This window comes from Molothrus ater, chromosome 2 (assembly GCF_012460135.2).
Source record: "Molothrus ater isolate BHLD 08-10-18 breed brown headed cowbird chromosome 2, BPBGC_Mater_1.1, whole genome shotgun sequence".
Classification (NCBI taxonomy): Eukaryota; Metazoa; Chordata; class Aves; order Passeriformes; family Icteridae; genus Molothrus; species Molothrus ater.
This window is the reverse complement of record NC_050479.2, coordinates 72152032-72165586: the sequence shown is the minus strand read 5'-3', so window position 1 is coordinate 72165586 and position 13555 is coordinate 72152032. Positions and strand designations below refer to the sequence as shown.

Sequence of the window (13555 nt, the reverse complement as noted above, 5' to 3'; positions counted from 1 at the left end):
GAAATGTGAGCATAAGAGCAAGAGGGTTTATACAGACAGTGACTACTTTTAGAGTAGGGTTATCAGCAGAGTTTTTAAGCAACAGATATTGTGTCACTGTTTTCCAATATAAGCAGTGGTTAAAAATGATGTTAAATTGAGGATGAAAAAAAATGTATGAGGTCTATATTTTAAGTTTGTTTTATTTTAAACTGCTGAAATAGGAGCTAACTTACAGAACATATATGATAAAAAAAACATATATGATAAATAAATATCTTCCCATTTTAAAACACTTAGCTATGAAATGTTAAAGACAAGTACTAAGCCATGAAGTATTTACTAATAGAGGATGCAAATCCATAAAAATACATTATGAGATATTAGATGTTAACTTAGGTTAAGAGTGGCAATAAATATGGTTGCTCTTACAATGGTTTGACTAAGCAGATATCCTTTCTCCTCTTTACAGAAATACTGGACATAAAGAATAGCAACTGTCCTCTTAAAACGAAAACTTATTTTAGCTGCAAGGGAGAGAGATTGAAACAACAAATGAATCAAATTTTAAATGAGCTTTTTATAATTCTCACAGTTGGTACAAATGAAAAGCAAACAATGGACAGCTTTCTTCTAGTGAAAGTGTAGAGTAATTTATGTTGCCTAGAGTACTTTTAAAATGACCATACTGGTTTAAAAGACCCTCTCACTTTTTCAGCAGTACAGACTGCCTTTACCACCATACAGCTGGCAAAAAATGTTTCTCCTTAGCCAATTCAAGGAAAGCCAGAGAAGTAGATGAAACTTTTGAGCATTAGATTTTATAGTTTTTCCCAAGAAACTGACAGTGAAGCAGAAGGAAGCTTTCACACTCTATGTCACCAACAAATCCACAGAAAAGAAATAAATGCTATTGTCAGGGTGTGAGTGACACACAAACACAAGTACACCACTTCCCCAGAAGAAACAAAAATGGAAAAAAAACCCCAATGTTTGGAGAGGAGCAGAAAAGGAGAAAAGTCCTCTGTGTACTGCAACTGGCAGTTTCCCTAGTGGGATACGTGACTATGAGCTTGCCAATACCAATGCAGCAGCAAAATTTCACTGTCTCAGTAGCTCCAGAAGTATTGGCACAAAGAACATGCATTCAAGACTTGAAAAGAAGGCTGGCACCTGGGAAAACGAGCTGTATCATTCTGAAGACTTCAAACATCAGTCCTGAAAGACAACTGGAATAAACTGAAAAACATCAAAAGGTAGCTGTCTTGGCCATGTCTTCTATTTAAATTCCATGCAAGGAACCCATTTCAGAATTTTTATTAAGTCAAGTATGATTGCAGCTCTTGGTAAACAAAGTCGCTGGACACTGGCACTTTATGTATACTAATCAGCTGAATAAAGCAGCTAGAAAAACCAAGAATTGCCAGGTAGGATGGATTTGTACCTATCAGCAATGCTGAACTACTTTTTGTCTGGTAACAAGCAAGGCAGGATTTGTTAGAAAATGTGGTATTTTTTGTTAGCTGCGTCTGTAAAATCCTTTCACTTTCAGGCTTTTCCAGGTCTGAGAGGAAAGATATTTAAAAAAAGATGCAACCAGCAGAATGACCAGGTGCTTGCCAGCAGTATGGATATGGATGATGGTGTGAGGACCTGAGCTCTCTGAGGGACTGGACAACAGTGGATAACTGATTTGATTACTAAGAATTGTCTCTTGTCTGCATTCTCCTCTGCAGTAACAAAGCTGGTGACCCAAGGGAGGCACTGCCATACGAGCAGGTGGCTCTAACAAGAGGAACCTGTGTGTTTTACACATGGAAAAACATCTTTGAACTCAGTATTTGCTTTTGTTTCACAGCAGATGAGGAAGGCTACTGAGCACAATCAGTGCTATAACCCACTGCAGGTGCAAGGCTGGGGAGTGAAAAACAGAGCATAACCTGGCCAGTTTCTCACTTAGGGAATCAGTGCCTGTGTTTTCCAAACAGGGAGCAATGGAACTTCTCAACAGTGCCCCTGGAGACGCCAGCTGTTTGGCAAGTAAGGACAGCTCCTCTCACCTACCAAAGCAGGCTGCACACCTTGCCTGCTGCTACTGCCTAGAAGCAAAGTGATTGATACTCTGGGGTTCTACCCTAGGCATTTTTAAAAAAGTCATAATGTAACATTTTTTATGAGAACAAGCAGGAGAAAAATAGTAGTCTGTATCAAGGTTAGTCAAAAAAGAATACATCATATGACTAATTCAATAAAAATTCAGCATTGGCCTAAGGAAAAGCACAGAACCATCACTACCAAAAGAGTTACAAACAACTGAAAATATGAGGCTAGAATGCATGCTAGATTTTGGCAGGAGTCTGACCTGCACTCCTGGCACCTGCTATCATCTGTCAGTGGTCTGCAGATCCTCATCAGTTCTTAAATATCTGAATGCAAGCCAAGGAATTTTAAAACCAGACTGTACTTCTTAGGTATAAACCAATACCTGTCTGTGTTGAGGACATATGTTGCAAGAAATTAAAATACACTTAAGAGTGAAAAAATTCATTGAATCTGTTTTCACGCTACATCTGTTAAGACTTAATTGCCAGTTAAGCAGGATGTTTCAGAACTGATTAAGTTCCACTGAATTATTAAAAAAAATACTGAAGTAATCTGTCAAAAAGTATTTGGAACCTGTGGGAGAACAAATCCCGAAGATATTTTCTGTGGTATGTTGACAGTATGTTATAAAAGTAGTTGAAACAGTGTGTGGTGTTCTAAAAAAATAAAAAAAAATCTTTAAAGATAGGAAAAATATTCAGAGACCAAGAATGATTGTATGAGCTCTTGAAATGTGCCCATATGTATAAAAAAAGTGACTTCTCTGTTAGGTATTTCAAATATCACATTAGCATGTCACAAAACTGGAATACTTGACTAAAGCAGAAACTGTTTCAAGATTTCTGAAATGCTAAGGCAGATGATGTTTATACAACAAGCAGACTCCTGTTATTAATAACCAGATCTTTCCATTACTTGCACTACAAGTATTCTGTACGAGCACAATATACTTTCATTCGTTTCAGGGAATCTGTTTTCCATTCAGATGCCATTAAATAACCAATAACTTTCACACTTTAAATAACCAAATCCTTCAAGATGTGCATTGAGACCACTTGCCTCTTGCTCACAACTCTGCTGAAGCCTGATCACTTTTATTATCGCTACTCTTTTTGTGCTGAGTTTTGTGCTGAGTTTTTATAAATTACTTTCATTCATTGAGAAGCTGTAATTTATCTTCACATTGAACTGTTTTTCTGAAAGGTAAATAGCTATTAATGTATTTTCAAATCACCTTGCCCAAGTTTTTACCTAATCAGTAAGCACTGCAGTCAATTGAGGTAAGAACTCTCAATCTGCATGTCTCTTCAGCCAGTCATCAATGCCACAAAGGGAAAAATCAGAATCAATCATAACAGAGACATGAGTTCAATACAACCTTACTGTTGTCTCACACAGACATATCTGCAAACACACAAATGTAATTAATACAATGTCAGTATAAATTTAAGGATAAAAAATATATTTTCCTATTTGACTGTACAAGGAATGTATCTCAGGTACCTTCAACATGGTTGAAGGCAGGAAAATAGAACTGAAGGAGAAAAAAAAAGACCATATTTTTCCCTCTGCAATGATATGCTAAAACATGCTCCTTTTTAAGTGATTTTGCTCCATGGTTCCCTTTTCTCCTGCTCTCCCATCTGACCATGCACACTTCCTTGCTGCTGCAGCCACAGGGCTACAGTGCTGGAAGCCAGCACTCACCTAACACCTCTGCTCTCAGCACTGCTCCCCTTCAGCTGTTTTTCGGACTCTCGGTCAAATATGCTCTTCTGAAATATGGGAGCAAACAAAGAAGTTGGTACAGATGCCAGTGGTTAATACACCAAAAAAGAAGCCTGGCCAGCAGAGCAGATTTGAATGCTGCAGGAGGGAACACTGCATTTCTCCTCAAGAATCCCACCTTTGATTCTGTTGTGTAGTATGTTGTGATGCAACCATTATGAAAGTGGATTAGTGTTTATTTTGAGTTCACAACAAAACATGTAGATGTAATAGACATAAATACACATTATTATCAAGATCATAGGAATTTCTGCCATATTTCTAAACAAAGAACTATTTACTGTGAAATTAGTTTTTAGATAAACATATAGCCTATGTATGTTAGTTATCAGAGTTAACATCTAATTGACGAGGACAAAAGAAAAAACAAAAAACTCCCTTATTTAGTTTAATTAATTACCAACAACTGGCTGAGGCACAACATTAGATCTAACACAATATATTATTTTATGCACAACACAACACCTATTTTAATATTCTACTTGGACACTTAAAGGAAAGTGAAAGTAAGTTACTTTGAAGACCTTGACAGGGTGGTGGTAGGATTTCCTAATGCTTTTTGGGTGATGAAGGATAGCTGAGGATGAAAACTTCACAGTATGAAAGACATTTTCAGCAATCAATGTTTATCTTTGCTTTTTTGTTCAGTTCCTTAACAGGAATAGTATTTTCCTTTACTCACAACCCCACTTTAAGCAATGAGTAAACAATGATGACTAAGAAGCCTTGGCTAGAAATGGCTGATTTGGTTTCATTTTCTAAAGTTTGGAAGAGATTAATCTAATGACCTTAAACCATCATGTTTTTTCTTTGGATTTATCTTTACTTTAGCTTCCATCTACCACTGAGCAAGAGGTCGTCTTTGTCATGTATACTCAGCTTGCAGAGTTCTTTACTGTGTTTGGGGGATTTGAGCAACAATGACATATCTGTACTAAAAAAACACTAAATACAGAGATAGAGAGAAAACAATTTCTTTGTTAACACATTAGAAATTGGAGAGAATTGAATTCAGTTCCCAGCTGTTTCAATGGCTCCCCATACAACACTTCAATCCCTACTTCCCATATAAAGCTCTCCATTTATACAAGCCTCAACCTTATTCTTTGACTCTGAATCCTAGATTTTAGATCTGACACTGATGCGTGACTCACATCAGTCTGATTAGCTATTGACTATGAAATTCAGGTCAAAATGAAGACACTGAAGTACAGGCATCTGAACCCCTGCCAAAGGCAAAAAACTCTAAACCCAAAAATAAAAAGACTGACTCAGCTCATTCTGAAGTGCTCATCTACTGCTTGGTCCCTCTTGGCCCTCCTAACACCACTGACTGCACCAGCACTGACCTCAGCTAAGGACAATGGAGAACTTAAAACTTAGTTTTAGCCACCACAGCCTTGCACTGTGTCCTTTCCTCAGATTCCCTCACAGCCATGACCATGCTGATGCTGTGACAGGAAGCCACACATCACATCAAGGCTGCAAACACAAAACAACTTTGCACCAATTGTGTCTCCTTAAGAAAGCTTAACCAACTTGAACAACTTCTCCAAGGGAACTTACGACACACTTATCCTCACTGACAGACAGGACTCTGCCATGGAAATATTGCCTCTAGTACCCTGGTACTATGGAACACAGGAAGATCTCTTTTACTGCAGCTGAATGAATGAAGATGCTACAACATCTGGACTGAGCAGATAAAGAAGGATCAAGATCTTTATTTAGGAAGTGTCAATTTTTATCAGACAAGGTAACCTGAAGGTTTGTCTTCTACCCGGAAGAGAAATAATCTTCTCCAGAAAAAAATGAACATAAGCACAGTTCAGATTCAATGCATTGCAACATCTTTATTTCCTGAAGGACTCTTACAGTCCTTTTCAAAGACTAATACATATTTTCTTGTATATTCTGCAACAGCACATCAACGGTGGTATTTCCATAGAGCTCTAACACAGCATTAGTTGTCTAATCTGAAATATGAGCCTAAGTATGCACAACTGTCTAAGATACAAATTTTACATGAAGGGTCTCTCGAGAATGCTCCGGCACTGCAGTGAAAATTCAGTGTACATCAGCAGAATTTTATCCTTCCGTACTTGTGATGTTAAAAATGCCAGAATTTCTGATGCAACACAGCAAGTTTATATTATTTGTATTAGATATTACCAGACATTGTGAAGTACTTTTACATCACAGTAAGAACGGTCACAGGGGACACGTTTTCACTAAACTATCATTGCATCAGGTATGATGATTTACATGAACATCCCACAGATTACCCAGAAGAATTTGGCTGGTTTTGCAATGGTTTGCCACACATCCCTGTGGTAACAGTTTTAACACAAGATTACATGGCATATAGCCATGAATCCAAAATCCCCAATGGTGCATTTAGTATGCACTGAACTAAGTGGTAGGAAAAAATGCTACCACATTAGTTTTGCACTGGCACAAATGCTGTGCCACACTATCACATCTCATTTACTGTTTGTCACTGTTTATAAAGAGGTGGCTGCTTCCTTTCATAAAATAACTAACAGTAATAGAACAAGGCACATGTTTACAGAGTAACTTGGTGTTAGAAGCACTCCCTCTAAAAGCAAGCAAATTTTTTTTGGATGGCGTCTTTATTCTTTTATAGAGCTCTTTGCTTTGTCAATATGCATAACAAAAAGTCTGTCAGGAGACTTTGCATTTGTTATCAGATCATCCTCCTCACATGGCAGTACTGTAAATATTTTTCTTTATTTTCACCCTCACAGTAAATACCTTTGAAGGTGTGATTTAATTAAGAGGAATGCAAATATTTCACAACTTTTGCCTACTTTAAAGGAAATGAGTAATAGAGAAACCCATGCACCAGGAAATAAATGACCAGAGGTAATGAACTAAGGTCTACCAGGCAGGGTTCAAGATCACTTATGCTGGATGACAGTTGATATATTCGCAGTACAATTCATCCGTTTTCTTATCTGGTAAAGTGTTCCATAATAAATTATAATTTATTGCATCTTTTGCAACCTTTTCAAAGGCCACACCTAAGATTTTTGCATCAGCAATAAATTCCACCCAACTGTGTACAGGAATTCACTTGACAATCTGCACATAGCTGAAATATTTTGGTATTTTTTAATGCTAGCACCAACAATTCTTCTGGTTTACACAACACCACATTTACTTTCTACTAAATTTGAGTATGTTTAAAAACTAAAAGTAAATTTCAAAGTAATTCTCCAGTGACAACCACCCATGAGCAAAAAACCCTAAGGCTGGCTGGCCAGCCAATGTCTTCTATTCTCAATTCAGATGTGTTTCCATCCTTTTGCTTGCCTTTTTCCCTTGTGGGAGTGTTTATCTCTGAACAGGGACAGATCAACCTCAGCAGTATTTAATGATGTACATAACTAAACTGCTCATGAGGCTGGCCATTCTGCATACTGTCTGTAAAAAGTGCAGCAGAAACAAAACTTTAGAACAGCCCTAAGTCTTCCATATTACCATAAACAGCTTTCAATTGGAGAACTCCAAGCAAATATTTATGAAGAAGAATGGTTACTACCAGGGTGCTTCAGATTTTGCTGGGAGGTTTGGGGTTTTTTACTTATTAGCAATTAATCAAAAATAGGTAGAGAAGAACCAAATCATTAAAGCTTGAAGTTCAGCATTGTAAGACTCACCATATGCATGCAGGATCATATGTTAAAATTGCATCTAAGTATGCAGTAAGTGAAGAGCTTTCTAGGATAAGTAGTGTCATACCTTTCTCCTTTCTAAAGGCACTGTTCAGGGTGAAAGAGAATTATTTTATTATATAAGCAGAAAGCTTCCAAAATAACTGCTGCTTTGCTATTGAGTTCACTATCTTGACCTACTCTGAATATACCGTAACGACAGACACTTGAGATAGGTCTGTTTATTTTCCTCATATGAAATTCTTTGAAACACAATGAATAAAAACAACTTCCTTTAAAATACTTCAAGTGCCATATTTCTCTGCTATCAAAGTCTGTGTCTGTTTGCAGTCACATAAAAATGTAGAATTCCAAGCAAGAGAAATCAAGAGAATTGCTTACCACTGTGTTTATGCTACTGGCCAAAAAACCCATACCAAGGGCAGTTAAAAAAATATTTAGGAACATTAGATTCAAGCGTCAACATTTTTCTATCAAGCACCTATGATGACTGCTGCAAGCCTGACCTAAATTTGAAATGCTAAATATGCATTAGAGCAAAGGTTTTTTTCTTGTCATTATTTATTCGCTTCTGTTTAATGCTATTTCCTACTCATATTAGCAAAGCAACTGAAATTAACTTGGCTGCATTACAAATAAATATCACCACATACCACTTCATTAAAAATCTGCAAGTGTACTATTATACTTGGAGTAACCAAACACTTATCTCTCTAACCTTGTCTTCAGACACAACTGTCTGAAAACCTCACCTTAAAAACTAAAATTTTCTGTACGCACTGTCTTTCAGGCTGGAAAACTCAAAATAAGTTCCCTTTCAGGTTTTTAACTTAATGACTTAAGTTTTGAGGGGGAACCAAGTCTAACACCCATACAATTAAAAACCAGCATTTTAAAAATCTCCACGACTCTCAAGGTCATAAAGTTCTTCTAAGGATTTATATTCAGCTTTGTGTAATATTAGAAGCTGTGTGTCAGCAGTGAATTCATGTATCCTTATCACCTACAGATTTTTGGCAGATACTGGAAAACTTCTTTTATTACCAATAATTCTAATAATAATTGTCCTATTTGACTACTTGCAGCTCTTTTAAACTGCTTTCTGCCCTAGATTTTCGACAGGCTTCAATCAAAGTGCTTTCTGGTCTCCTTCTTTCTCCCTGTCTCTCAAACCCTTCCACAGGGCGTTGAATTCCCTTCAGGATTTCCAGTTCAGTACTCCCAAGTCACCACAGCATTTGCTGGTAGGTGGGCAGAGCATCCCAGGCTTTGAATGGCTTTTGCTAGACAACATGTTCTCCTGGTCAGCATGCGCAGATTGCAGCAAACAACTACTAAAGCTGGGATTTCTCCCTCTTTCCCTCAGCAGGTGAACTAACAGAGTATTTGTCCTCTAAGTGACAATCCTCTCTGGAAACTGGAAAACTTAACCTTTCAAAAGCAAAAAAAAACCAACAAAACAATTGGGAAAACTATAAAACCCAATTTTTTGGGGGAAAAAAAGCATGTATCATTAAAAACATAACTGTATCATGGAAATAACAGAAGAAGATACAAAGATGAAAGAAGCTTAAGGAATGGGAGAGAATTAATGAAACCAGAAAACCTGCAGAAAAGGACAACAACCTATGCACTTTATATTTGCGTGCTGTTCCTATCTTCTCCTCAGAAAGTACGCTTTTAAAAGTTCTTCTTGAAAAGACACTTGTGATTTTGATTTGTTCTTAACTAGATTATGTAAAAATCAAAGAAGATTTAAAACGAAAAACGTAGAACTGAACTCTGGGCTCTATTATTCTCATTTAACTCATTCCCATCACTGCCTCCTCTAAGAAAAAAGGTCACAGAATTACTTGCTGGTGAAGTGGATAGAAAATAACAGGACCAGGAATGGTATGAACACTATTATAATACACTCATTCTATTTTCTGTGGCATGTAAGCAATTGAGGAACTACAAACCGATCAGTCATGTAAATTATGCAGAGATGTCACCAGCAAGTCCCCAGATTTCTAAATCATCAGCCTCACTTCACTTGTCTAAAGGGTAGCGGTGTCTGTGAGAATCCACATGGGCAACATTTAAAAATTGGCTTCTGCTGATTTATGTAACATAAAGGATCTTATCCCAGTGATTTGCAAATGACATCTCTAAGGGGACCAGTGAGATTCTTTCCCTTCACAAATACAATGACAAGGAAACAACTTACGTTCAACTTGATCGAACATTACTGAGAACAAGAAATCTCTTGGTGTCATGTAATATTCTCCTTCATATTCCAACGATGCAAAATGCATGAAGCGGTGCTTTCGAAGAGACAGCCTTTCATCCATGTCTGCATGAATGACATCTTCCTTCTGAAAAAGAAAAAAAAGTCCACTGCATTTGTAGACCAAAGATATAATTAGAAAAAACCTTATACCCAATCTTGATCAACCTCAGTATTTTGTGGGTAGCCACAACAAAAAGCTACCAGCAATAAAAGCTTTTATGGCACAGTCTTAAAGAATGACATGCTTATATGATAGTCAAAGTATTTTTTGGCTTAACTGAGAGCACGTGAGCCAAATTAATGGCTCGATGTCACCAAAGGCTGATCCTGCTTCCCACTCCCCTGCTCTCAGCCATGTCTTCCTGCACCTCCTTGTTTGCCAGCTCTGCTACTTGGGCTCTTGCTGAGCCAAATTCAGCTTGATAACAACAAAAACCTAAACCCACCAAACAGTAAATAGTATTTTGCCAGGTTAGTGGCTGGCTCAGCAAAGGCTGACATGTGCTGTGTATCCATGCAAATAAGCCATTCCTGAAATTAAGTTTTGAACTGTGAAGCAACTCCTAAGATGGGAGAATAATGATGTTCTAGTTTAAATATGGGCCTGTGTTTCAGAGAAGTCAAAAAATGGGAAAAGCAATGAAAACACCAACAAAAGAGTCAGAGATCATACCACCAAAACCAAAGATTCAACTAGTCAAGCAAACAAAAAATCTCCAACTACACCTGCTCCTCATTAATATTGAGAGACTCAGGATGAAAACCATAAGAGTTGACAATACTCTGATGAGTAGCACCAGCACTTACTGGCAGCAAAAGAGGACACAGACCCAGTGAAACAGAGGTATTTATACTTTAGGATTTCAGAGATGGTAAGTGACAACAGGAAAATGAGAAACTCTAAGATTCAGAACACACACTGTGTGTATTTCAACATTAATCATGGAACAATTACCGTCACATATTATATTATACATTATTGTATTTCTAAATAGAAGGCTTCAACTTGCCATTTAATCCCATGCCTTGCAGCTCTGTGTTAGCATTAAGGACTCGTTAAAGTATTTCAATGAATGACAGGCTACAAGCACCTGTTACAGTCAATCTGAGTATTCCTTTGTAGCATGTTTGTTTGCCTCAAACCTCAGGTTTCAATGAAGGGTGGGATCCCTTCAACCAACAACAAGAAAAAAAAACAATACTCATAATTTAGATTTAAAACAGTCATATTCTGATATGTAAGGAAAATATGGGCTAACTCTAAATATCTGAAGCCAAGGCTTGCTTTGGTTTAGAGAGAACTGCTTTGAGCTTTCTATCATGGCCTACAATCCAAGTGCACTGCTGCTGTTCAGACCTGCATGTTCTGGAAAATACTGCTTAAAAACAAATCAAATGTAGCAACAAATGTAGCTTTATTCTTTTTAAAACTTTAGGGGACAAGTGACTCCATAATTGCTTAGTTAACAAGACTCAACAAATGCTGCAAATCTCAAATGAATATTTCACGGTTGCTGGGTATTAACATGCTGCATTCTTATTAAAATCACATCCTTCTCACAGTAACGAAAGCAATTTTTCCCCAATGGCAAATTTTTAAGAAAAGTTCAAAATGGTTTCACAGTTGTCCTTTAACCAAAATTATGTAATGAAAAGCAATCTTTCTGCATAAATACAAAAAAAAAGTTTAGACAAGAAGTAAAAAGCAAATTCTAATGTTCAAACCAACAGGATTTTCAAGTTTCTTAGGTCTTGCAGTATTTATCTGAATTCTGTCTAAAGCTAAATTTGTTACTGATAACAGAACACTGAATTTCAGAAGTCAACAATTTTAACTGAAATCCATAGGTACCAGTTTTGGTCACCACCATATAAGAAAGGTATTAAGCTGTTAAGAGAGTGTCCAAAGGAGGGCAACAAAGATGGAGAAGGGCCTTGAGGAAAAGTCGTATGTGGAGTAGCTTAGGTCACTTGGTCTGTTCACCCTGTTCAGACTGAGGGGAAACCTCATTGCAGTCTGCAGCTTCGTTGTAAGGGGAAGAGGAGGGGCAAGCATTGATCTCTTCTCTGTGGTGACCAGTGACAGGACCTGATGGAATGGCCTGAAGATGTGGGTTGGGTATTAGGAGAAAGTTCCTCACCCACAGGGTGGTTGGGCACTGGAACAGACTTCCCAGGGAAGTGGTGACAGCACTGGCCTGACAGAGTTCAAGGAGCATTTGTACAGTGTGCTCAGGCACATGGTGTCACTCTTGGGGTGTCCTGTGGAGTGCCAGGAGTTGGACTCGAAGATCCGAATGGATCCCTTCAAACTCAGCTTGTTCTGTGATTCTGTGTTCACATGTTCACATATTAACTCTGAAGGGTGCCTTGTATTTGGAAAGGAACCTATTCCAATCAGAATTACAATAACGTGATTGTGGACTCATCAAACCCTTTTCTTTTTGTGAAACTGGCATTCCTGAGTTGTAAAACAGCTGTGGCTAACTTCTTATGAATATCAGCTTCAAAACTAGCACAAATGAGAACAAAACAGGACAAAATAAATCAGCTGTGCCATCTCCTACTTTTTTTTCTAAGCTTTTGCAAAATTCCTGACATCCTGTCACTATTGAAGAAATTTGTCATCTGCAAAGAACACCCTTCAGGACATGTGCATGAGCTCAGCTAGAGCAGCTACCATCTCATTTAAAAGCTCATTCACTATTATTTTCTTCACCAATACATATCTCTCCAAGTCTTCAATAAGCAGGGATGCCAGACCCACCAAAGACAGCTGGTAAGGGATAGAAATAAATGGGAAGAAGTAGGAAGCTCCTGTTTTTTGAAAAAAACCCAAAAAACCAACTTATAAGCATATCTCCCATTTGTTCTTAGAAGAGATAAATGTTTGAATAACTATTCTAATCATTATTCCAAGTGCCTAACCAAAGATTAAATAAAAATTATGTTTTGAAGAAAAGGCTGATTCAATCACTTAAATTTAAGATTGATCTTCTTTTGAAGTACCGATCTAATGAGTGCAGAGGGGGGCAAGCTCTTGCTTCACAATTCAGTATCCTTCCCACTTCAATTAAATCCTGACTAATTTCTAAGTAGTTTTTCCTGAGTCATCCAATGAGTCCTTCAGATAAAAAAGATTTGACATTCCTGACATTTTAAAAAATACTGTGAAAGCTCATTTTGCTCATAAAAATGCATGTATTGGGCAAAAAGCAGAGTTTTACTCTTTTATTCCACAAAATGAGTTTCAAGTAAAGACAGGTTTACTGTAAAAAATAACTATGTAAGAAATAATTATGTATTTAAGGCTGAACCTCAGATATTAAGGTATCTGTAATCCAACACCTAAGCAGTTTCCAACAGTGCAAGCTCAAGGCAAGCTGGATACAAAAATTTAAATTTCTGAGGCACAATGGGTGAGAAGAATCTATTACTACTACCACAAGATTCTTGTAAGCATAGTTTAAAATAACTCTGGGGTTGACTTGGGCTTATTTCTGCCTCTAACAGTGCCATACAGGAGAAATCCAACCACAAAGAGCTACGTGGCTTTAATGGTAGGGCTTGGGCTGAAATTCCATGCTCAGCTTGTTCTTCTGTGTGGTCCAGCTGGGGCTTCAAACACTGGGTGTTCCCATGTGCTCCACAGCAGCCCCACAGCCAAGAGAATTGAGAATGAAATTTTAGCTTTAACTTGGAATTTATATGCCTT

At 37.5% G+C, this 13555-nt stretch overlaps 1 protein-coding gene across 2 annotated transcripts in view; it reads right to left on the bottom strand.

Annotated features, from left to right (window-relative positions):
• Positions 1-13555, bottom strand: part of MICU2 (mitochondrial calcium uptake 2) — a 137603-nt gene that overhangs the window by 56155 nt on the left and 67893 nt on the right. For both annotated transcript variants that reach the window (XR_004982144.2, XM_036404127.2), the window contains exon 2: positions 9778-9925. Coding sequence is in view for 1 of the 2 variants with exons in the window: in XM_036404127.2 (XP_036260020.2) it covers positions 9778-9925 (148 nt within the window). In the remaining variant the exon portion in view is untranslated. The remainder of the gene's footprint in view (positions 1-9777; positions 9926-13555) is intronic.